This window comes from Trifolium pratense, linkage group LG1, assembly GCF_020283565.1.
Source record: "Trifolium pratense cultivar HEN17-A07 linkage group LG1, ARS_RC_1.1, whole genome shotgun sequence".
Classification (NCBI taxonomy): domain Eukaryota; kingdom Viridiplantae; phylum Streptophyta; class Magnoliopsida; order Fabales; family Fabaceae; genus Trifolium; species Trifolium pratense.
This window is the reverse complement of record NC_060059.1, coordinates 16,500,922-16,525,599: the sequence shown is the minus strand read 5'-3', so window position 1 is coordinate 16,525,599 and position 24,678 is coordinate 16,500,922. Positions and strand designations below refer to the sequence as shown.

At 34.1% G+C, this 24,678-nt stretch overlaps 6 protein-coding genes across 6 annotated transcripts; 4 read left to right on the top strand and 2 right to left on the bottom strand.

The window, feature by feature from the left end:
• Window positions 1-1,736: 1,736 nt before the first annotated feature.
• LOC123908330 (uncharacterized protein ycf45) lies at window positions 1,737-5,181 on the top strand. Its single transcript, XM_045958949.1, has 9 exons — window positions 1,737-1,984; window positions 2,052-2,114; window positions 2,196-2,273; window positions 2,349-2,569; window positions 2,661-2,733; window positions 2,829-3,113; window positions 3,564-3,707; window positions 4,199-4,249; window positions 4,938-5,181. The coding sequence occupies exons 1-9, from the start codon at window positions 1,805-1,807 to the stop codon at window positions 5,007-5,009; spliced, it is 1,167 nt and encodes a 388-aa protein (XP_045814905.1). The 5' UTR covers window positions 1,737-1,804; the 3' UTR covers window positions 5,010-5,181.
• A 2,619-nt stretch (window positions 5,182-7,800) lies between these two features.
• LOC123908321 (reticuline oxidase-like) lies at window positions 7,801-9,497 on the top strand. Its single transcript, XM_045958938.1, has one exon. The coding sequence runs from the start codon at window positions 7,825-7,827 to the stop codon at window positions 9,466-9,468; it is 1,644 nt and encodes a 547-aa protein (XP_045814894.1). The 5' UTR covers window positions 7,801-7,824; the 3' UTR covers window positions 9,469-9,497.
• Window positions 9,498-11,478: 1,981 nt separating this feature from the next.
• Window positions 11,479-12,719, top strand: LOC123908314. The gene is made up of 2 exons (XM_045958924.1): window positions 11,479-11,769; window positions 12,343-12,719. Exons 1-2 carry the CDS (start codon window positions 11,543-11,545, stop codon window positions 12,545-12,547), a joined length of 432 nt encoding a protein of 143 aa, XP_045814880.1. The 5' UTR covers window positions 11,479-11,542; the 3' UTR covers window positions 12,548-12,719.
• Window positions 12,720-13,903: 1,184 nt separating this feature from the next.
• Window positions 13,904-16,833, top strand: LOC123908305 (probable fructokinase-5). Its single transcript, XM_045958913.1, has 5 exons — window positions 13,904-14,171; window positions 15,039-15,449; window positions 15,729-15,863; window positions 15,977-16,093; window positions 16,490-16,833. Exons 1-5 carry the CDS (start codon window positions 13,989-13,991, stop codon window positions 16,625-16,627), a joined length of 984 nt encoding a protein of 327 aa, XP_045814869.1. The 5' UTR covers window positions 13,904-13,988; the 3' UTR covers window positions 16,628-16,833.
• Window positions 16,834-16,982: 149 nt separating this feature from the next.
• LOC123889270 (22.7 kDa class IV heat shock protein-like) lies at window positions 16,983-17,743 on the bottom strand. Its single transcript, XM_045938534.1, has 2 exons — window positions 17,716-17,743; window positions 16,983-17,483 (listed from the first exon to the last, which is right to left on the bottom strand). Exons 1-2 carry the CDS (start codon window positions 17,741-17,743, stop codon window positions 17,056-17,058), a joined length of 456 nt encoding a protein of 151 aa, XP_045794490.1. The 3' UTR covers window positions 16,983-17,055.
• Window positions 17,744-23,731: 5,988 nt separating this feature from the next.
• LOC123908297 (22.7 kDa class IV heat shock protein) lies at window positions 23,732-24,625 on the bottom strand. Its single transcript, XM_045958902.1, has one exon. It carries the CDS (start codon window positions 24,496-24,498, stop codon window positions 23,902-23,904), a length of 597 nt encoding a protein of 198 aa, XP_045814858.1. The 5' UTR covers window positions 24,499-24,625; the 3' UTR covers window positions 23,732-23,901.
• Window positions 24,626-24,678: the final 53 nt, after the last annotated feature.

Here is a 24,678-nt window from a genome sequence, read left to right as displayed (position 1 = left end):
CAATAGTTATATTCTAATTATTAATAATAAAATACACCTTCAAATATATATACAATAATATATCTATCAGTCCTAGTGAGCTTAACTCAGTTGGTAGGGACATCGCACTATACCTGCAGTGCAGGAGTTAGGGTTCGAACTCCAGACCACTTATTCACCTTTAAGATAGATTTTCTAGCCACTATGCTACTTGACAAAAAAATATATCTATATAAAAAAAACACATTGATATATATTTTTAAAATTCTCTATATTTATAAATTCAATAGTTGTAGTGGTCATTCATTGATTTTTTTTCTTCTGAATGGTAAATTGTTAGTATGTTAATTTTTCTTCAACAGTCCAACTCCTTTTAACCCGTAATTTAATTAGTTCAACTAGTTGAGCTACTCATTCCACCCGGTCATTGAGACTATCGTTATTCCTTATTTGTTTGTGTTGGTTGTAGTGGGTTCAATTCCCTTCCACACCATTTATTTAATTTTTATGTTTCTTAAATGAATAAACCACTAGGTTTGGTCTAGTGGTGAGGGGTTTGGTAGGACGTTATAGGTCTTGCGTTCGATCCTCGGCTCATTGTAAAAAAAAAAAAAAATTAATGAAAAAACATAAAACTATCTCTATGAGAAAATCTTAAATGCGGACTAACACACAATGACATTCTGTGATTGCTTTTATTAGCAAATTATACTTGACATATAGTTCGATTGATGAGTTGGAAAAAACTATTTAGACCACAATTTTTTGAGGCCTCGAGCTATAGGCCATTTAGTTGCCCTGCCTCTAGGCCGACCCTGCTTTAAAACTTTAAAACTTTATTTATTTTTTTAGATGAGGAAAGGAAGCCAAAGATTTGAAGACTCAAATGAGATAATAAGATAATGCATTGAAACTCTAAAGTACTAAAGAATAATGCTTTTATCATTTAAAATATACATGCATACAACTTGTTTTCAAAATTGAAAATTGAAATATTGTAGCTTGAGTTTTTCTCTTTTAGTGATCAAATGGTAAAAGCAAAAACTTTGATATTTATATGAAAAATACTTTAAAAAACCATAGCACTATTGTACCAATGGGTTAGTGATCTGATTCCGATTTTACCCGGTACCTATTTTTTCTTTTTAATAAATTTTTTCATTTTAAAATCCATACTCACCATCACACATAGGCATGACAATAAAACTCATACCCGCTTTAATGGGTTTCGGTTTGGGTTTTCCCCGATTTCAAAAGACTGGGTTGGAGCGGGTAATGGGAACATTGATACCCACCCGAAACCCGTCCCGCTTATATAAAAATTAGATTTTACATCTTTTAAATTAAAATCTCTTAAACAATCTCTTAAATTATATGCATATGTATTTTTAATTTTTAATTTAAGTAGTAAACAAATCGTTGTCTCTGTTTTTTTTTATCTAAAAATATATTATTGGAACAAAATAATTTTGGCCCTTTAACTTTTTATTTAATAAAAAAATGCTAAAATACAATCAAAATTTCATGTGTAAAGAAACATAACGGGGATACATGAACCCCCGTTAGCGATGCTCGATCCCGTTAGATATGAGTTTTAGGTCATACTTTTCATCCCCGCTTAAAATTGAAATGAGTTTAGGGATATACCCAAACCATATGAATTTGAGTTTGGGAGGGTAAAATTCATCTCCAGCCCATTGCCAAGTATTGTTAGAAAATGAAAAAAAAGATGTTTCCCTGAGTTTAGCTCAGTTGGTAACGCATTAGGAAAAAAGAAAAAGGAAAGAGGGGATGGATATAGATAAGGGTGGGAAACGAAACCATAATGGTTGCTGCTGCTTCAATGGCATGTTTGATGGTAGCAGCGCCATGGAATTTGAAGTCACCACCAACAACAACACTCTCTTCTTCTAATACTACGCTCAAATTCAAATTGAAATGTTGTGCGACAACACAGCAGCAGCAGCCTTTAGTTCACAACGACGACCTTCAAGCTCTCTTACAGGCAGGCATCTTCCATTATTCATCAACCGCTTTCTTTCTTTCGTTACAACTCTCTTCTTTCTTTTCAGATTCTTCCTTCCGATTTGCATCACAATCTCCTCAACCAACCAAATCGTCCTCAACTTTTGGAGGTTTCGTCTCTATTCTTCATTCACTACTATTCTTTATTATTGATTATTGATTATTGAAATTGAAGCTTTGTTCTTCATTAGGTTATAATGGATTTAGGCCGTTTTCCTGAAGCGCGTTATCTAGGCAAACACGGAAACCACTATCTAAGAAATTCTGAGGTATTCTATTTTCCAACTTTTCTTATTTTCTACTATTAACAATCTCATGTTTTTGAAGAATGTATGTATAGCTAGGTAACTATCAAAGAGTTGGAATATGCTGAAGGAGCTGTTGGAGATTTTGGTAAGGATAATAGAGCTGGTATTGAAGGTACTTTGCATAGAATATCTGCAATAAGGAGTAGGAATGGTGGCATTGTTGGTTTGACCTGTCGAATTGGGAGGGCAGTTACTGGCCACATTGACATGGTTTATGATCTTCTTCAATATGGCAAGAGCATTTTATTTCTTGGAAGGTATGTGATATGATAGGCTCCTAGAGGAGGTTGATATAGTTAATTAAATAATTATTAGATAGTAGTTAATTATTAGATTGGCTTGTTCCAGGCCTGGCGTTGGCAAGACTACTGTTATGAGGGAGATTGCTCGTGTACTGTCGGATGATTTTCACAAAAGAGTGGTATACTGATTTTTCAGCATCTCACTTCAAGCTTTTTACCTAAACCTAGCCTTATACACCAGTTCATGATAAATGAATTTTTGCAAATTGGGTAGGTCATTGTCGATACCAGTAATGAAATTGGAGGCGACGGGAATATTCCTCATGCAGCAATAGGTGGTGCACGGAGAATGCAAGTGCCCATGCCATCAATGCAACATAGTGTGATGATTGAGGCAGTAGAAAATCATATGCCTGAGGTGATTATAGTAGATGAAATTGGCACAGAAGCTGAAGCTCGTGCTTGCCGGTCGATTGCTGAGCGAGGCATCATGCTTATAGGGACTGCTCATGGACATCAGATTGATAATGTCATGAAGAATCCTACACTCTCTGACCTGGTTCGTTTTGATTTTCATGTTGTATTGCCAATAGTCTCTAATATGTTTTTCCTCCTTTGAGTGATTTATCATTTTATCTGACAATCATTCATATCACTCTCTTGAATGTTAACTTCAGCTGTGCTGGTTTTTATGTGGCTTCAAAGTCAATTTGTTGTTCACTTCGGGGTCAAAAGACCTTCACTTATTTGTTCTTGTTTAGACATGCTATTTCATTGATGAATTTAATAATTCTGTTTAGAGGATGCTACTACATCTTATTGTATGGTGTGTTAGAAATTTCATCAGAATGCCTAAAGATCCTGAAAATTTGTTTCACTCGTTCAGTTAAATTACATGTCGAGTAGAATAATATTTTATGTCAAAGAGATGTTTGAGGTGTGGAACTAAGTCATTATTTAATCTAATAAACTTTAACATTCAAAATTTCTCCCCCAATTGCTTTATCAGATTGGCGGAATTGAAAGCGTTACTCTGGGAGACGTCGAAGCCAGAGCAAGAAAATGTCAGAAAACTATTCTTGAGAGGAAAGCTCCTCCAACATTTGATTTCTTGATTGAAATGAGAGACAGACACTACTGGATTACACATCAGGTATGCTAATTGAGCTTTTATTACTTTTTCATGAAATGTTCATATCTTGTAGATTGCTAATTTCAATCAGTTGATGATTAAATAAATGAAGACATGATGAATTTGTATTGTTTGATACATTTTCTCAAGAGCTGCTAATAATGCATGTGAAGATCACACATTATCACATTTTGAATTTTATTATTGTAACATGGTTTTAGTTTATTGTTTTTGACAATTGTCATTAGTTTTTTTATTATATCTAGCAGTTTTTTTAGCATACTTCATATGTGTGTGTATAATTTTTAATTTAGATAGCTTCCATATTTGTTGATTATATGATTTCATTGCTTACAAATTTAGTCAAGCGGACTTGTTATGGCTATGAGGCTTGAACCTAAAAAGCGAGGGTGTTTTTTTCTGTTAATCAGTAGATAACTAGAGATGTTTATAAGCTAAAATATGATTTGGTTTTAAGTTTAACATGCTTATTCTATGATATCTTTTTGTAGACCGACAAAAGTGTAGATATGTTGCTTCGAGGCAAGATCCCACAGGTCGAGGTAATTCTTTAGTGTTACACTTGTCATTAGTTTATTACATTAGAAGCCCTTATTTGGAAATATTCAATAGAGACCAAAGGATATTGTTATCCTTTGTGACGGTGGATAAGCTTGAGTACCCATTATGCTATTACCATAGAAGTGCAAGTTTATACCTAGCTTGATTAGTTTTTTCCTCATGGGCTTTTCCCCAGTTCTCCTCCTTCCAACTAGGATTACATTGTGGCACAATGAATGTCGGTCCACCTATATATTTTCCGGAAGCCCAAATCTTCAATGATTGTAAACTTTTTTTCGGATGTGAATTTTATCACAAATCTTATTCCCTGATTTTGTGGAAGTTACAGATAACATCACACTTTTCTAGACCAAAAACATACAGCATGCCATGCATGCCTTCATCAGCTTCACATTATGTTCCAAATGTTTGGAGTAACTTTCTATAATATGAAGATTTGTGTTCAAAGGTTTTTAGTTGGTGTGTGATAAATTGTCGTACCGATGCTACTTGTGGTGCACGTTACTCTTTTCCTATCATAATATACTCAGAGAAGGGGCCCTTGAAAGTTAAAATTATAACATGTCTGCTCAATGTATAAATAAACTTCTTATGGACCTTGAATTCAGGGCCAGTCTATCATCTTTTCAGAATTTTTCATGACTCATGATGTCTCTAACTTTTTTGCAGGTAAGAAAAAGAGATGAAAACAGCAAGGTTGTGATCGAAAAATCTAAAGCATATGATAAATGCCAAATTTGAACTTTTTCCCCTTTTCCGTACTCTATAAACCTGTTCATTTTGTAAATTGTGTTTTGTTGACATCGCTATGTATATGTGTGTATATCTTTCACTTTATGTTCCTGGTATAAACAATTTAAAACATGATGACATCTAAATAGAGCATACCATACCATTATTTGTTGAGACCAAATCTTGTCTTTGATGTGTTTTATCGAAATGCATATCATGAAACTGTCCCCTTGTGGGTGCATTATCTCTCTTCGTTTTGATCGCGAGGCCATTAACTTTTCTTGATTGATTGATGATTATGAAAGTAATGTAGCTTGGTAGTATATTGCCTGCATATTTGTCTATCCTATCCTCTTGATGCATAATATTACAGCTTTATCTAATTTGTAGTGGTTGTCCGGATTTTCTAATCTTGGAGTTGGAGGCTCAAAGGCGCTCTATTTTCTCTTTCTGATCTATGTCCTCTACCTCTATGCCCTATTTTATGAATTCAGATTCTGTTCCTGTCTCAATCAATTTGAAAAGGTATATGGCAACCATTTAAATACCTTCTTTTTGGGTCATTGATGTTACTAGGCCTTATCGATATTTGAAGTTGGCGGGTATGTCCAGAAAAATGCTAAAGAATTTAATAGCATATACCATAATACCAATACTTCAATAGCATAGCGTATGATTAATATCTAAACGCGCCTTTGTTTGGCTGTAATCACAATTAGATTTTGATTAGTGTCAAAATCATGGTTACTTATACTAACTACTCCCGTAAGAGAATTTGGATAAGAATTCCCCTTGCATGGCATGAAAAATAAAATAAAAACAAAAGACAAGGTTAATCAGACCAACTGGGATTCCGTCTAGTGGAAGATGTTACTCCTAGAATTAGGAGTTGGCCTAACTCAATTCTACAAAACCGGTTTGTAAGGTGAGAATTGTCTTTACTTTAAAAATATATATTCAGGTCATTTCGCAACTGTTGTGGGACTTCTTAACACTCTCTCGTGCCCAGCGCTATGTGCTTGGGGCGCTGATTATAAACTGATCTCTAGAATTGATTCTAGTCCCAGATCCTTTTAGCAACTATAAATATAAATGGTAGGCTAATATATAATCCCATATTTGCATCTCACATGTCAATGATGCCATTACCATATCTGACTCACATGTTAATTAGAATTCTTTGACCCAACTTTTTTTTATATTTAAGACCGGGTATAATATTTTATTATTATTATTATGATTATGCTTAATAAAAAAACATAAAAGGTTATTCCTGGCCTTCATCTGTTAACTTAACTGGCAACTCTTCTTTATATCCACATATGTACATCCACTTTCCCACTCAAATTGCTTAAATTTAAATTTTAATTAGTAAATGCAGGTGTTCTTTACGTTATTGTGTTTCTATTATTGTCTTTTCTATTGTAGATGATTCCATGACAGTGTTCATTTTCACTCTTCCAACCTTCCAAACTCTCCAATATTAAACTATGGCCGGCCAAAACTATATCCATGGTTGCTACGTATCTCCATCCTTTTTGTCTTAAACATTTGGAGTCATTCTCCAATGTTCATCAACTTAAACATGTTCTCTACCAATCACAAACCACCTCACTCCTCAGTCCTCACATTCACACTCCTCAGTCCTGTAAAAATTATCAACAACTTTATTGAATATGAGTAAAAATATAGGTCCCATAAAAATCACAAAAAAAATTAATTCATCGTATTAATATATGTTTAGTATAAATTATAAAAAAAATAGACAACTTTATTCATATGAGTAAAAACATAGTTCCCATAGAAATCATAAAAAAATTAGGTCATCGTGTTAATATATTATGAGTATAAATATGTCTCATAAAAATTATTAAAAAATAGACAAGATCTTATTAATAGATATAAATAGTAAACCAAGTCATTGGGCTCAAGTGGTTAATGAGCTTCACCAAAAAGGACGGATTTCGGGAGAACTCGGGTTCGATTCCTGAGTGAAACAATTTCTTGACCAGACTTTACTTACCTCGCGGCCGAACTCTGGACTACTAGGGCCCATTTTCCCTAGGAACCAGAGAGTTATAAACAATATATATATATATATATATATATATATATATATATATATATATATATATATATATATATATATATATATATATATATAGTAGAAATAAAATATAAAAGCAATGTGTAATAGAGTATAATAATTATAATAATATTAGTAAAAAAATAATTATAATAATATAATTTTATTAAAATTTGGTATTAAAAGAAAAAATTGATCCTTAATTTAATGATTTAAAAAAAAACAGAGAATGGATATATAAAGGGTATGAAAAGAGAAAATTTATCTTAATGATTTGTCAAAAAATAAGAAAAGGGTATAAAGGATATTTTATAGGTATCTTACTTTTAAAAATATTTGACCAACTCAATTTTCTTACTTTTTAAAATATTTGACTAAAAAGTTTGTCAAAAAATATATATATTTGACCAAAAAAATATTATTACTCAATTTTATTACCAAAAAAAAATTATTACCAAAAACATTATTTGACCAACTCAACTTTATTATTAAAAATATTTGACCTACTCAATTTTCAATACAATTTTTTATAATAGTACATTTAATTATTACTCTATCTGATTCTTTTTATATAAAAAAAAAAAAGAAAGCACATTAATTGAAAATACATTTTATGTTTCAAAAAAAAAATACATTTTATAATCCTATAAATTTATTACATTTATCACATAAACATGCATTTCTCTACCAATCACAAACCACCTTGCTCCTCACTCTTCACATTCACAACCTTAAGCCATGTTCAACTTCTTCAAAACATTATTATGCATTCTATGTTTCCTCTTTCTATCCTTTCATGTTTCTCTGTGTTTCTCTTCTTCTTCACTTGGGAACTTTACTTTTTGCTTGGATAATCACAAAATAAAAAACTTCACTGCTTTCCCTTACAATGAACATGATCAACCTTCTGCTTATAATTACTACAAACTTCTTAACTTTTCAATTCAAAACCTTCGGTTCGCAGAACCTAATATTCCTAAGCCGATCGCAATTGTACTTCCAGAGAGTTTGGACCAGTTACAGAAAACTGTAACATGCTGTAGACAAAATTCTTTGGGAATAAGAGTGAGAAGTGGTGGACATAGCTATGAAGGAACTTCCTCTGTTGCTGGTAATGGTACTCTTTTCGTCATCATTGACATGATGAATTTAAACAATGTCAGTGTTGATATTAAGACAGAAACAGCATGGGTTGAAGGCGGTGCGACATTGGGAGAAACGTACTATGCTATCTCTCAAGCAAGTGATGCATATGGATTCTCAGCCGGGTCATGTCCAACCGTAGGAGTCGGCGGACATATCAGTGGTGGTGGATTTGGTTTGTTGTCTAGAAAATACGGACTTGCAGCCGATAATGTGGTTGATGCCCGTCTTATTGATGCGAATGGGCGATTATTAGACCGCAAAACTATGGGAGAAGATGTGTTTTGGGCTATTAGAGGAGGAGGTGGTGGTCTTTGGGGAATTGTATATGCATGGAAAATTCAATTGTTGAAAGTGCCACAAACTGTAACTAGTTTCATTGTATCTAGAACAGGCACAAAAAGTCATATTGCTATGCTAGTGAATAAATGGCAAAATGTGGCACCAAACTTGGATGATGAATTCTACTTATCATGTTTTGTTGGTGCTGGTTTACCTGAAGCTAAAATAATAGGCTTATCAACAACATTTAAAGGGCTTTATCTTGGTCCTAAAGCAAAAGCCATATCTATGTTGAAAAAGGCTTTTCCTGAATTAGGTGTTGCAGAAGAAGAATGTAGAGAAATGAGTTGGATAGAGTCAGTTGTTTTCTTCTCTGGATTAACTGTTGGAGCTTCTGTTTCTGAGTTGGGGAATAGATATATGCAAGATAAAGAATATTTCAAGGCAAAATCAGATTTTGTAAGGAGCTATGTTCCTCTTAAAGGTATAGAAACTGCATTGGATTTTCTAGAAAAGGAGCCTAAAGGGTCTGTTATTTTGGATCCTTATGGTGGGATTATGCATAATATAAGCAGTGATTCTATTGCTTTTCCACACAGAAAAGGAAACATTTTTTCAATTCAATACTTGATTTATTGGAAAGAAGTGGACAATGAAAAAAGTAGTGATTATATTAATTGGATAAGAGGATTCTATTCTTCTATGACTCCTTTTGTTTCATTTGGTCCAAGGGCTGCATATATTAATTACATGGATTTTGATCTTGGAGTAATGAAGATGATTAGTACTAATGATGTGGTTAAAGCAAGGGTTTGGGGTGAAAAGTACTTCTTGAATAACTATGATAGACTTGTGAGGGCAAAGACTTTGATTGATCCTAATAATGTGTTCACTAATGAACAAGGGATTCTTCCTATGCCTTTTAATAGTTCCAATGCCAAAGCACTTACTTCATAAGTCATTCTATGTATGTAAAAGGATTTACTGTGGACTCTGTTTCATTTGAATAATATGACTTCAATGTGATCATATCATATGTATCTTACCAAAATACTTGATATTTCAAAAAATTAAAAGCATGAATATATACCAAAATAAAAATTTAAGTGTCCTCCAAATCTCAACTCTCAAACAAATGAAATTGGACCTTATGCAGTCATTAACCATGCAGTCAGACTGCAGTCAGAAGCTGCTAGCCGTCTGATCAAAATTAAACAGTATAGATCTTGATGCAGTTTTAATTTTCCAAAACAGTAAAAAATTCTAACTTTAAATCTAAGTCGTCTTGTTGGATGTGGAGAAACAAGAGTATCTTTGAGGAGGGTTTTCGCCGCCCCAGCAACCCAACTCATGTGATTCTCAAGATGGTTACTGAGATAGATAGATGCAAGCAAGCTCATGTGAATGAAGGCCTCAACAAAAAGATACCATTTTTATTGGGTGGAAGCAACCTCAAGAAGGATGGATTAAGCTCAATTGTGATGGCGCTCATAAAAGCTCAATAAACCTGTCAGGGTGTGGCGGTCTCCTTCGAGATAGCTATGGTAATTGTTTGAGCAATTTTGCGTGTAAAATTGGCTCATGCGATGCGCTCCATGCTGAGATGTAGGGCATGTACATCGGAATGAATTTAGCTCGTAGGCAAGGAATTACCCATCTTCAAGTAGAAAGTGATTCGAAGATGTTGGTCGACATGGTAACAGGAAACTGCAACGTTAACGGAAATATTCCTACTTTGATCAAACGTATTCGTGATCTCAAGAACATGAATTGGCATGATTGGTTAGCTAATTTCAGTCTAACTTTGAATTCTTTTGATTTGCATGTTCTAGAGAGTCCTCCTAGAGAACTCCAAAGTCTCAATTTTTATGATGCATCTGGCGCCTGCATGCCTCGGAGTGTTCGCATAGTGTTCTAGTTTCCTTTTTGGACTCTGCCCTCTTTTTGTAACAAAATAAAAATAAAAATATAAGCCGTCTTGCTGACTGCATGCAGTCATAATCTGGATCCCAAACAAACCCTTAAGAAATATTAATGCATTATATTTTGGATTTGATTTAAATTTCAGCTAGTGACACATTTGTTAGGGGTTGTTTGTTGATACATTTCTTTGCTCCTAATACTATTTTATTTAGGTTATAGAAAGGCCTGCCATAAGCCGGCAAATTGTGTCACTGTTAATGATCTACAATCTACATGAATATAATATGCAGCTGCATAATTTATTCTATAATTTTTGTATAGGACTTAAAATCAATTAAATTATAAGTTTAACTTTTTCTTTTTGACAAAGTAGTCCATGTTAACTTGGTACTCTTGTTTTTGGCGGAGCCAACTACCAAAGTTTAAGTTATTTATTTATGAGTTAAAGATTATTTTTTTCTTGACCAAAAAATAAATAAATGTTTTTTAAAGTTTAGTTTCTATTAAATATTAATGATAATTTTAATCATCTATATAACATTGCACTTCGTTAGAAAAATTCCTATTTTGATTACTCCTTCCGTCCCAAAACTTTAGTCTTTTTAGAGTTTTGTAGAGAGATTAAGTAATGATAAGTAAAGTCAATTTTATCTTTACTTTATTAAGAAAGAGAAAATATATTTAATTAATATTTTAATTTTTGTAAGCGTACAAATGGTAAAGTATCACTAAATATACATTAATTTTTTAAAAAGACTAAAGTTTTGGGACAAAATTAAAAAGCTAAAAAGATTAAAGATTTGGGACGGAAGGAGTATTTTATAATTTTTCTAAAAAGTGGATATTTTTAGTCCTCAAATTAGTTCCTAGCTCAATGGAACTTTATTTACCTTGTTCAAAAAAAAAAAATGGAACTTTATTCACTTCCTCAATCCTCCCCCTAGAACATTCTATAATGAATTTACTTTGTTTTGTCCATACTCTAGAAAGGACAAAAGATGAGAAATGAGTGAACCAAAAGCAAAGATAAACTTAACATAACAATTGACATGATTCTAACACTAAATCAAAACTTAACAAATCATTATTCATTCTGTTGCATCTTGCAATGGCATCATCATGTGTAGGAACTTTATCATCACTCAACTCCCCTCTACTTCTCTCACAAACCAAACATTTATCTGCTAGTGCTACTCCCAGGGTAAGTGTAACTTTGCCTTCAACAAAGAGAAGATCAGTTGTAAGAGCAGCTGTTACAGAGAAACTTGGCATCAAGATTGAGAGGAACCCTCCTGAGTCCAAGCTCACTCAACTTGGTGTTAGGCAGTGGCCCAAGTAAAAATCCCATTTCTTCATTATCTTGTTAATTTTCCCCCTTCATATGGCTTTTATTATTTTAATGAGAATTTTTTCTCATCAGGTTTGGATTATGTATTTGATTTTAAATATAGAAAGTTTTTCTTGAGTACTGTGTTTGAAAATTCAGTATTTGGTCAAAGGACCGACTAATACGAGGGGACCAGTCTCACCATCCACTTGCGGGAGTTTTATTTAAAGTCAGAGTTTTTTTGCTCTATAGACTAGCTCACCAAAATTGACACCAAAGATAATCGAATAAGTTTTTTTTATTAATCCATGATTCATGCTATTATGTGCTTATATGCTACTGCCTATAAATATTTTTACCGTCAACAAATCATAATCAATCAGATTTGTGACTTTAAAATAGTGTAAACAAATTTACATATATGAATTAAATAGTAGTACTCCTATTAATTTTAATTGGATCTATTCTTGTAAGTTGTTTGATGTTTATAAATTTTCATTCTTAAATGTGTTTTTGTTTTTTCTTGTTTTAAATGAATCTCTAGCTGAATGTGTGCATAAATTTGTTGTAAATTGAACTAGATGGGGATGCCCTCCAAGCAATTTTCCATGGACATATGAAGCCAAAGAGACATGCTATCTTTTGGAAGGAAAAGTGAAGGTGACTCCTAGTGGGGCTAATGAAGCAGTTGAAATTGCTGCTGGTGATTTGGTTGTGTTTCCTAAAGGGATGAGTTGCACTTGGGATGTTTCTGTTGGTGTGGATAAGCACTATAAATTTGAATAAAAAATCTTACACACAGGGAAGCCTAATACTGTATATGAAGATGGAGGACTTTGGTTAATTAATTCAATAAATGGGTCAGATTTTGTTTGTAATGATGTACTATATGGTAAATGAACTTTGACTACTTCCAACATAGTTTTTCACCTCGATCAAATTTAGTCTTGATTTTGTACTTTTATGCGAACCTTTATTTAATTGAGGGTAACTTAGTAGGGATATTGTAATATGCAGGAGCTAAAATTTGAACTTGTGATTCTCCATTTATTCACCTTAAGGGGTGAAACTCGGATCATTAAACTACTTTAAAAGAAAATCCTTCTAATGCAATTATCATAAATAAAGCCACATTGTAACAAATAATGAGGTTGAAAGACTCCAACAATGTGGCAGACTAAAGAAATGTGTCTGTATTTATATTTGAGAGATTGTTCTACGATCTTACCACTTTCTCGCACACCCTACTAATTTTTTAGTTTAGCCTTCTGCTACTTAAATAATGGTGTAAATGAGTGTGTTATTTTTTTTTCTTTCTCAATTTTCTCATTTTCATAACGTCCGCTACTTATGTAGCGGACAGAATCCGCTACTTAAATAGCGGACAAAGGATATTTTAGTAATTTTGTAGGGCGCGCGAGAAAATTAGTAGGATGACAAAAGAAAATCTCTTTGTATTTAGTGTCCACAATATCTTGAATAAAATTACCTTTAGTGAAGGAGGAAACTTATGTGTGTTTGTATATATATATGGGAGAGATAAAATTACACATGTGTTGTACCAAAAAAAAATATTACATGTGTAACATTTGAGTAATGTTACACTTATCAGTAACGTTTTAACAATATAAATTTTATAAAATATACCATCAAATTAAAATTTTATATCATATATATTTATTTGTCGGCATTTAGTGTCCGACAGTATCTTAAATAAGATTACGTCTAGTGAAGGGGAAAACTTATGAAAAAGTGTATATATAACATTGCAACGTAAACAAGGTTGTGTTATAGTATAATTTTTTTGACAAAATCTCAGTTAAAATATACTTTTTTTTGTTACAATAACAGTTAAAATATACTACTTGTAACTCTCTTACACGTATATTAACACCATAAAAGTAGCTCCTATGTAAATGGGAACGGTATGAACCAAAATTTAAGGGACTATTGTTACTTGATGAGTTTGTGTGGTGATTTTAATGTTCCCTTTGAAAAGCATTCATTCTCGGATCAAACATTGTTCTTATAATTTCCAATGGTGTCTCTACTTTTTCTAATCAAAGAGACCACAATCAGCGCAATATAATAGTATTTATTAACTCAAAAAGGATAAAGAGACCAACGTTGAATAATTTATATACCACACTTGTTACATTGTTGAAGTTTCATCTTCAAATTACATTGTGAGATACACAAGGCATCAACAACAGTAAAGAAGAAGAAGATGTCAGTCTCAAATGATCCATTAGTGATATCATTTGGTGAGATGCTGATAGATTTTGTTCCTGACAAATCTGGTGTATCCTTGGCTGAGTCTTATGCTTTCATCAAAGCACCTGGTGGTGCCCCTGCCAATGTGGCTTGTGCTGTATCAAAACTTGGTGGCAATGCTGCCTTCATTGGCAAGGTTCACATTTTCTTAATTTGCAAGCCTTTCCCATTATACTATATATCATCATTATTGATTATTTTCTTTTCTATGTATATATACTCATAAAATTCAATGCCAATATCCGAGTTGATAAATCTAGTTACACTTTCCGCTTACATTAGCTACGATTCCGAGTTCTCCTGTTGATAGACTGCACTCCCTCCAGTCTCATATATAAGCAAAGATTCATGTTTAAGGTTCATCGAATAATTGATGTATCTGGTCCATAATATAGACCAAATACATTAGTATGGACCAGATACATCAGTTATTCAATGAACTGAAAAGAGAATATTTACTTATATATGAGACCGGAGGAAGTACGTAAATTTCATTGTAAATCTGTGTTGAGGTTGATGCTTGTATATGATCTCAAATGAGGACGCGTCTCCTCTAACCTAAATTTTTCTGAGTAAATATCCAATTTGGTCAATGAAATTGTAGGACTACATCAACATAGTCTTCCACATCATCAAAATATTCCAAAAATGTTTTCTGGAATTGCAAAATGCTAATCATATTTGCCCCTCTATCGTGATTAGTTATCAAATGTGTCGCTAACATTATTTACGTAAGTTCAAATACATCCTGACATTATCAACTTAATGTCATTATAGTTCTTGTATTGACCCCATTGTTTCTACCGAGCTCCCCCGGACTCCCCAACAAATATCAATAGAGGGACGAATTTGATTAACATCTTGAAATTTCAACGATCATTTCAGATATTAATAATGTGCGAGACTAGCTTGATATGATGATTCTACAATTCTAGGGTCCAAACTGGATATTTAGCCAAAAACATTTCTCCAGAAAATAAATGCAATGATTGCAATGTGACAGGTAGGGGACGACGAGTTTGGAAAGATGTTAGCTGACATCTTGAAGAAAAATGGGGTGAATACAAATGGTGTTAGTTTTGACAAAGAGGCTAGAACTGCATTGGCTTTTGTGACATTGAGAAGCGACGGAGAGAGGGAGTTCATGTTTTACAGAAATCCTAGTGCAGATATGTTACTGAAAGAATCTGATTTGAAAATGGATTTGATTAAGCAAGCAAAGATATTTCATTATGGATCTATTAGTCTTATTTCTGAGCCATGCAGATCTGCTCACATGGCTGCCATGAAAGCTGCTAGAGAAGCTGGTGCTTTATTGTCCTATGATCCAAATGTGAGGCTTCCTTTGTGGCCTTCTGCTGAGGCTGCTAGGTCTGGAATCAAAAGTATTTGGAATGAGGCTGATTTTATTAAGGTACAATTGTTTGAATTTGAAATTCCTTTTATGGAAGCATATCAAATGATGGAGAATATAGGGACATATAGGGGGGACACCGGACACCACACTGATAATAATTTAGGAAAATGAAACAATTGAATGTAATTACATATGTTAGTATCGTGTCAGACACCGGACACGCCTTCAATTTGAGTATAAGTGTTACAGAGTTTTTTCGTACAAAGCTTGATAGGGTGATTTTGCTTGAATTTGTAAAAGTGGTTTTATTAAAATAAATGGCCATTTTCAACATAGGTGAGTGATGATGAAGTTGAATTTCTTACACAAAAAGATCCTCAGAATGAAGAGGCTGTTATGTCTCTATGGCATGACAAGTTGAAGTTGCTTCTTGTTACTGATGGAGAGAAGGGTTGCAGATATATCACTAAGGTACTGTACTGTCCATCCAATTCATGTTTTGAAAAAAATTCTCTTTTAATTTTTGTCAAAATCAATTCAATAAGGCATTTTCTTAATTCTTTGGAGATATTATTTGATTGCAGAAATTTAAAGGAAAGGTAGGTGGATTTTCGGTGAAGGCAGTTGACACGACTGGTGCTGGTGATTCATTTGTTGGTGCAGTTCTCAAAGCCGCGGCCAAAGACCCTTCCATATTTGATGTATGCTCCCTCTCAAACACGAGTTCAGATCTTCTCCGGTGAAAAATTCTTATAGGATAGAGAAAGACTCAATATTTCATCTAATATTACTTTAATCATCGAGTATTTCTCTCTCCTACTAGAATTTTCCCACACAGGGTCCAAACCCATGACACGCACATACACACAAACACAAATTTGGATCATCTACGGCTGCTCCATAGTATAGCAGCCGTGAGAACCGTTACGAGTAGTGACGCCAAAAAAACATTTTTGTCTATAAATTTAACGGTCTCTATAGTTGTTGCACATGTGGTAGATCCAACACACACATAAAGACTAATTTTTAGTCTAGGCTTTGTTATATTCTTTTTCATTGATTGACACTGTCTTTGCTTAATTGACTTCAACATGAAGGATGAACCAAAATTGAAAGAGGCTTTGTTATTTGCAAATGCTTGTGGAGCAATGTGTACAACACAGAAAGGAGCCATTCCTGCACTTCCAACTACTGAAGAGGCTCAGAAATTCATGTCCAGCAATAAACCCAATTAAATTTTCCTCTAAAATTTGATGATAGTCCAAAGGCCTAGCTATATTCATTCTCATTTGTGAGTTTTTCCTTTAATAAAGTGTTGTTTATGAATAATAAACAACTATTTTTTGTTTCTTAAAGAAAGAATATGAATGTAGTTTATGTTATTAATTTTCTTATATTAATAGTAGAAGTGGCGAAGAGTCAAGACAACATTGAACGAGAATTTTGCTTTTAAGAAATACAAAATTTAAACGATAAATCAATGTTTTAAAAACCGAACATACAAAAGTCATCTAGTGCTCATTCATTAAGAGATTATTACATAGTAGCAACTCGATCAAAACAACCGACATCTTATAGGTGAAACCCCTTTATTTGTAAATCAAACACACAATTAAAAGACAATTTTATTCATTATGACTAACTGATCAGAATCAGTCAATGACTATAACTCATCCTCCTCAACAATGCTAACAACTCTAGGACCTTTCATCTTATCATGTGACAACTTATTAAGTGTTAAAGTAAGAACACCATTTTCAATCTTAGCTTTAACAGAATCCAAATCAACATTTTCAGGCAATCTAACTTGTCTCCAGAATTTTCCATAAGTTCTTTCAACTCTATGCCAATGATCACCTTTTTTTTCTTCTTCTTTCTTCCTTTCACCACTTACTCTCACCACTCCATTCTCTTCTACTTCTATCTTTATCTCATCTTTTCTTAACCCCGGCACGTCCAACGTTATAACATGTTCGTCTGTTGTTTCCTTCCAGTCTATTCTACGAGGTGACAGTGAAATAGACGGATCGTTTTTGTCGAGGCCAAATGGGAATTTTTCTAAGACACAAAATGTTAAGCAATGATATTGCACTTAGGCCTTTATATCTTGTTGTAACAAACTAGTTAGTTAGAAAGTTTGTTGTACAAGTTAGTTAGTTGGTTAGGCCTTATGTTAGATTTGAGTCAATCATTGTAATCCCTATATAAGGGCTCCTATTGATTTGAGTAATGCAATGAAAAACCTTTCCCTTTCTCTACAATTGGTATCTAGAGCCAAGAACCATTCTTCCCTTTCTTCTTGCAACTAACTGCAGTTAGTTACAACAAGTTGTTGCAACCGTTTCTTTCATCTTCTTCCTCCACCTTCACCGTTTTCTATGGCGGAACAAGGCTTTGTTCAACCATCCATCCCCAAATTCGAAGGCTACTATGATCATTGGGCTATGCTTATGGAGAATCTACTTCGTTCTAAAGAGCTTTGGACACAAATTGAAAATGGAATCGTGGCTGCACCTGCAAATCCAACCGCCGAACAAACAAGATTGGCAAACGAAAGCAATATTCGTGACTTGAAGGTGAAGAATTACTTGTTCCAAGCAATCGATCGCACGATCTTGGAAACCATTCTTGAACGCAACACAGCTCGTGATATTTGGGAATCCATGCGTAGAAAGTATCAAGGGTCTACTAGAGTGAAACGTGCACAACTTCAAACCTTGAGAAGAGAATTTGAAGTTTTAACAATGAAGGATAATGAGTCAGTTGAAGAGTACTTTGCACGCACTCTCACCATAGCCAACAAGATCACAGCACATGGAGAGAATTTGACTCAGGCATCTGTGATAGAAAAGGTATTGAGATCTATGTCTTCAAAATTCAATTATGTAGTCTGTGCAATAGAGGAATCACATGATGTAACAACAATGTCTATAGATGAAATTCAGAGTAGCTTAATTGTTCATGAAAAAAGAATGAAGGCTAATCTTGATAAAGAAGAAGAACAAGCCCTGAAAGTATCTAACTATGGTAGAGGTGCTAATCGTGGCAGAGGTGGTAGATCTAGCTCTAGGGGAAGGGGGAGAGGAAGACAAATTAGTAAAGAAAATATTGAATGCTTTAGATGTCATAAATTGGGACACTACCAGAGTGAATGCCCAAATTGGGAAGATGCAAATGCCAATTTTGCAGAGTTTGATGACAAAGAAGAGATCTTGCTTATGGCACAAGGAACTGATGAATCCAATAACAAGAAAGTAGTGTGGTATTTGGATTCAGGATGTAGCAACCATATGGTTGGAAACAAAGAATGGTTATTTGACTTTGATGACAGCTTCAGAGAATCAGTGAAGCTTGGTGATGATTCAAGAATGGCAGTGATGGGAAAAGGAAATCTCAAACTCAACATCAATGGAATGGTACAAGTTATTACTGATGTGTACTTTTTACCTGGCTTGAAAAATAATCTTCTTAGCATTGGTCAATTGCAACAAAATAATGTCACCATCATCTTTGAAAAGGACCAATGCAAAGTGTTTCATGACAAATGGGGACTGATCATTACTTCTGACATGTCTGCAAATAGGATGTTCATAATTCAAGCATCTATAATCAGTCCTATGTGCTTGAAAATTAGCAAAGATAGTCAATCACACCTTTGGCACTGCAGATATGCACACCTTAGCTTTAAAGGGTTAAACACCCTGGTGAAGAAAGATATGGTAAAAGGTTTACCAACCCTGCAAGAAACAGATGAAGTTTGTAGTGACTGTGCAACAGACAAACAAAGCAGAGAAGCCATTCCAAAGAGCAACAACTGGAGAGCTAGTGAAAAGCTACAACTTGTCCACTCTGACATATGTGGGCCAATTAATCCAGCTTCAAATGGTGGTAGCAGGTATTTCATCACCTTCACTGATGACTTTAGTAGAAAAACATGGACATACCCTTTAGCTGCAAAATCTAATGCTTTTGAAATTTTTAAGAAATTTAAAGCATTAGTGGAAAAAGAGTCCAACTGCAACATTCAAACTTTGAGAACAGATAGGGGTGGAGAGTTCACCTCACATGAATTTAATGAATTTTGCAGCACCAATGGCATCAAAAGACAGTTAACTGCAGCATATACACCTCAGCAGAATGGTGTGTCAGAGAGGAAGAATAGGACTCTACTCAATATGGTTAGAAGCATGCTCAATGGAAGGAATGTACCAAAAAAATTTTGGCCAGAAGCAGTCATTTGGGCAACATATGTCATGAACAGATGCCCTACCTTGTCTGTCAAAGATATAACACCTGAAGAAGCTTGGAGTGAAATCAAACCATCTGTGCATTATTTTAGAGTTTTTGGATGTCTGGCCTATGCTCATGTACCAGATGTTCTGAGAAAGAAGCTAGACCCTAAAGCAAGCAAGTGTGTTCACTTAGGCATAAGTGAAGAATCTAAGGCCTATAAATTGTATGATCCAATTCAAAAGAAGATCATAATCAGTAGAGATGTGAAATTTGATGAATCAAAAGGTTGGATTTGGGATAAGAAGAATCAGAAATCTCAGAGTCAGATTGAAATTGCACACAGCAGTGATGAGGAAAACATAGCAGAAGATAATACAAATGATAGTGGTTCACAACAAGGTGAAATAGCAGATGAGCAAGTTGAAGATAGTGATGGACCAGATGAAGACACTGAGTCACCTATTACAAAATTAGGTCCAAGAATAAGAAAACCACCTGCATGGACTCAAGATTATGTCACAGAGCTGGAGAATGCTGAAAATAGTGACCTGCAGAACTTAGCTATATTCAGTGTTCAAAGTGATCCTATCACACCTATGATGAAGCAGCCAAACACAAAGTATGGAGAGATGCCATGGATCAGGAAATACTGTCTATTGAAAAGAATAACACATGGGAATTACTTGACCTACCAACTGGAAGCAAGAAAATAGGTGTGAAATGGATTTATAAAACTAAGTTCAATGAAAAAGGGGAAGTTGAAAAGTACAAGGCAAGATTGGTAGCAAAAGGATACAGCCAACAACATGGTGTAGATTATAATGAAGTTTTTGCCCCTGTAGCAAGATGGGACACCATAAGAACTGTGATTGCTCTAGCAGCCAGCAAAGGTTGGAATATCTTTCAATTAGATGTGAAGAGTGCCTTCTTACATGGTGAGTTAATTGAAGATGTGTATGTTGATCAACCTCATGGTTATCAGAAAGAAGGAAAGGACAAGGTATACAAACTCAAAAAGGCTCTATATGGCCTGAAGCAAGCTCCCAGAGCTTGGTATAGTAAGATTGAATCTTACTTTGTGCAAGAAAATTTTGAAAAATGCCCTCATGAACATACCTTATTTGTCAAGCAAACTGATCAAGGCAACGTTCTAATTGTCAGTTTATATGTAGATGATCTCATATACACTGGTAATAATGAAGAGATGTTTGAAAGTTTTAAAGCATCCATGAAAAGCAAGTTTGCTATGACTGATCTAGGAAGAATGAGATACTTCCTTGGAGTAGAAATAAAACAAAGTGACAGTGGAATCTTCATCTATCAGCAGAAGTATGCTCAGGACATCATTCTTAAATTTGGAATGGAGAATTGTAACAAGGTGTGTAGTCCCATTGTGCCAGGTAACAGACTTATGAAAGATGAAAATGGAAAAACTGTTGATGCAACTGTGTATAGGCAATTGACTGGAAGCCTAATGTATCTTCTTGCTACTAGGCCAGATCTTGCATTCTCTGTGTGCCTAATTGCTAGATATATGGAGAGGCCTACAGAACTTCACTTAGCAGCAGCAAAAAGAGTACTTAGATACCTTCAAGGCACCTTGAATTTTGGTATTTTGTATACAAGAAGCAATGACTGTGAACTTAAGGGCTGGACTGACTCTGACTATGCAGGAGACATAGATGATAGAAAAAGTACTTCAGGCTATGTGTATATGTATGGAAATGGAGCAATATCCTGGTCATCTAAGAAACAAGCCATTGTCACTTTATCTACCACTGAAGCTGAGTATGTTGCTGCAGCATCTTGTGCCTGCCAAGGTGTATGGTTGAGAAGAATTTTGGAGCAGCTTAAGCAAACACACATGACTGGAACTACAATTCTCTGTGACAATACCTCTTCCATCAAACTTTCAAAGAATCCAGTTATGCATGGTAGATGTAAGCACATAGATGTTAGATATCACTTTCTCAGAGATTTGATCAAGGATGGAACTGTGGAGATGAGTTTCTGCTCATCACAGGATCAGATAGCAGATATAATGACCAAAGCATTGAAGCTAGAGACTTTTTGCAATTTGAGAACAAGGCTTGGAATGTGTGACTTGGTTGAAGTTACTTGAAGCTACATGATTAAAGCAGTTGTTTGTAATCTGGTTTTTTTAAGCAAATACAGATTAGGAGAGGTTGTTAAGCAATGATATTGCACTTAGGCCTTTATATCTTGTTGTAACAAACTAGTTAGTTAGAAAGTTTGTTGTACAAGTTAGTTAGTTGGTTAGGCCTTATGTTAGATTTGAGTCAATCATTGTAATCCCTATATAAGGGCTCCTATTGATTTGAGTAATGCAATGAAAAACCTTTCCCTTTCTCTACACAAAATGGATCTGGGAAATGATCAGAGAGAGTGTTTGGAGAATCTATGAATGATGGCAGTGACCCTTTTGCTTTGGAGGGAAAAGTAGTAGCAATTATATGGTACTTGTGTTTGTGTTTCAATTTGCTGGAAACAGAATTACTGGTTATGTAGATATGGTGAGTTGGGATTCAAACCAAACTACTGAGCAGAAATGGTAGTTTGTATTGGTATCACACACAAGAGGTATGGCCAGCACACAAGAACATTGTGAGAGTCAAATATTAGCACTCTATACTAGGCTCGAATTTCATCAACACATTGGACCTTAGAGTTACGCATTTTTATTTTTATCTATTTTTGCTACTTAAGTAGCGGACATTATAAAAAGAGAAATTTTTGAAAAATATCGTCCGCTACTTAAGTAGCGGACGTGATAAACAACAAATCTGGTAGGGTTGTTTGGGGTGTATCCGCTACTAAGTGGCGGACGGGGGTATTTTGTAAATTTGTAGGGCTCGTGGAAAAATAAGTAGGATAACAAAAGAAAATCTTTGGACCTTAAGCAATCATAGAAGTGAATTTTTACACCACATTTTCATTCAAAACTTTAGAGTGCTTCTTTTGGCTCATCCTACATTATCTCGCGTGCTCTACTAATTTATCAAAATATCTCTGATCGCTACTTAGGGAGTGAACACAATCTACTATACTGTATAAGTAGCGCATAAAAAAAATATTCAAATGCATAAACGGTTTTCGTTTTCACGCCCCCCAGATAACCTGTTGGCAAATTAGAACTTTCTACCATCCTTACTTAAATACCAAACTGATACAGTGATACATATAAACAAAGAAAATAAAGAAGATCTACATTGCAAATTTATATTTCAATAGGGATATCTTTATTGATTTCATTACAACAGAAAGCAAAATTACATTATACAGGAAATTACTAATCTATTAGAGAAAATTATATCCTTATGATTTTAATATTTTCTATAGTCATCTATTACATGACCTAGATTAATACATTAATGTATAATCTCAATTTACAAAATTACTGGTGTGGCTAACACAAAAATTGTTAACAAAACATTGGAATGGTCAATGAATTTCTCCTAAGATAAATCGTTCCAGAATAACCTAAAATTGACTCATGATGTAAGAACAACTTTTGGTCAAATTTTGATTACCTTACTGACAAACTCTAAATTAGAGGAACCAGAAGATTAATAAAAAAAATAATACAAAAATAATTTGTTTGTTATGATCACTAATATTTGAACCTATTTTGATTGCACTCAAATAAAAATCCATATTATTTAATTGTTTTCTCTTCTTATTTTTTTTGTTTACATTGGAGCTGAGGATCGAACCCGAAACCTCTAGCATAATACCCAAACCGCTCACCACTAGATCAAAGCTAATGGCTTCTCTCTTCTTATTTATTATCAAAACCTACTAGTGATCGAATGTGGTGACCAGATGTTAATGATCATTCAAGTATTCCTCACTATTATGATCAACACAGGACATGCTCTGATTTTTAAATAACAATAAAGAAAAGAATTTATTTGTGGATTGCAAACATCTCCTATAGGAGCCAATATGTTCATAAAATTTTTAATGAAAAAATCATAATTCAGAGTTTTTGAACAAGAATCATAATTCAAAGTTGTGAAGAGTAAGGACAATATTATAAGAATCTTGTATTCAAGAAGTATCAAACTTAAGAAGAAGAAGTCATTTATAGAAAACAGAAAAGCAAACTAGTGTTCATTCATATAAGAAATTACCAAAGCTTTTACAACACAAGACACAAAAGATCACAGGTGAAATCCATTTATTCACAACTCAAACACACAATTAAAAACCATTTTTCTTGTCATTACTACAATGATCACAATCACATGCTTAATTATTTCAACTCATCATTGCTAAGCTTAGCTTGTTTTTCATCCTCTCCAACAATGCTAACAACTCTAGGACCTTTAATCTTATCATGTGACAACTTATCAAGTGTCAAAGTAAGAACACCATTCTCAATCTTAGCCTTAACAGAATCCAAATCAACATTCTCAGGTAATCTAAACTGTCTCCAGAATTTTCCATATGATCTTTCAACTCTATGCCAATGATCACCTTTTTTCTCTTCTTCTTTCTTCCTTTCACCACTCACTCTAAGAACCCTATTCTCTTCCACTTCTATCTTTATATCATCTTTTCTCAAACCTGGCACATCCAGCATTATAACATGTCCTTCTGGAGTTTCCTTCCAGTCTACTCTAGCTGGTGAAAGTGGTAATGGTGATGATTCTGTTTTGTCTACTCCATAGGGAATTTGTTCTAAGACGCGAAATGGATCTGGGAAACGATCGGACCAGAGATCAGATAAGAGTGTGTTTGGAGAATCTATGAATGGTAGTAGTGACCCTTTTGCTTTGGAAGGAAAATTAGTGCCAAGAATAAGCAAGAACAATGGTACCAATAAGATGTTGAATTGTTGTAGCCTCATTTTTGTTATACTTGGAAATGTGATATGTGTGTGTTGGTTTTGATGCTTTTTTTGTCTTCAATTTGGTTGAAACAGAATTGGTGGTGTGTTGTATTTATAGTGTAAATGTGGCATGGTTCTTGAAGATTCTGTAAGGTAAAGAGTGAAATAGAAGTGATGCAAGTGTAGAGAGATTGAGAA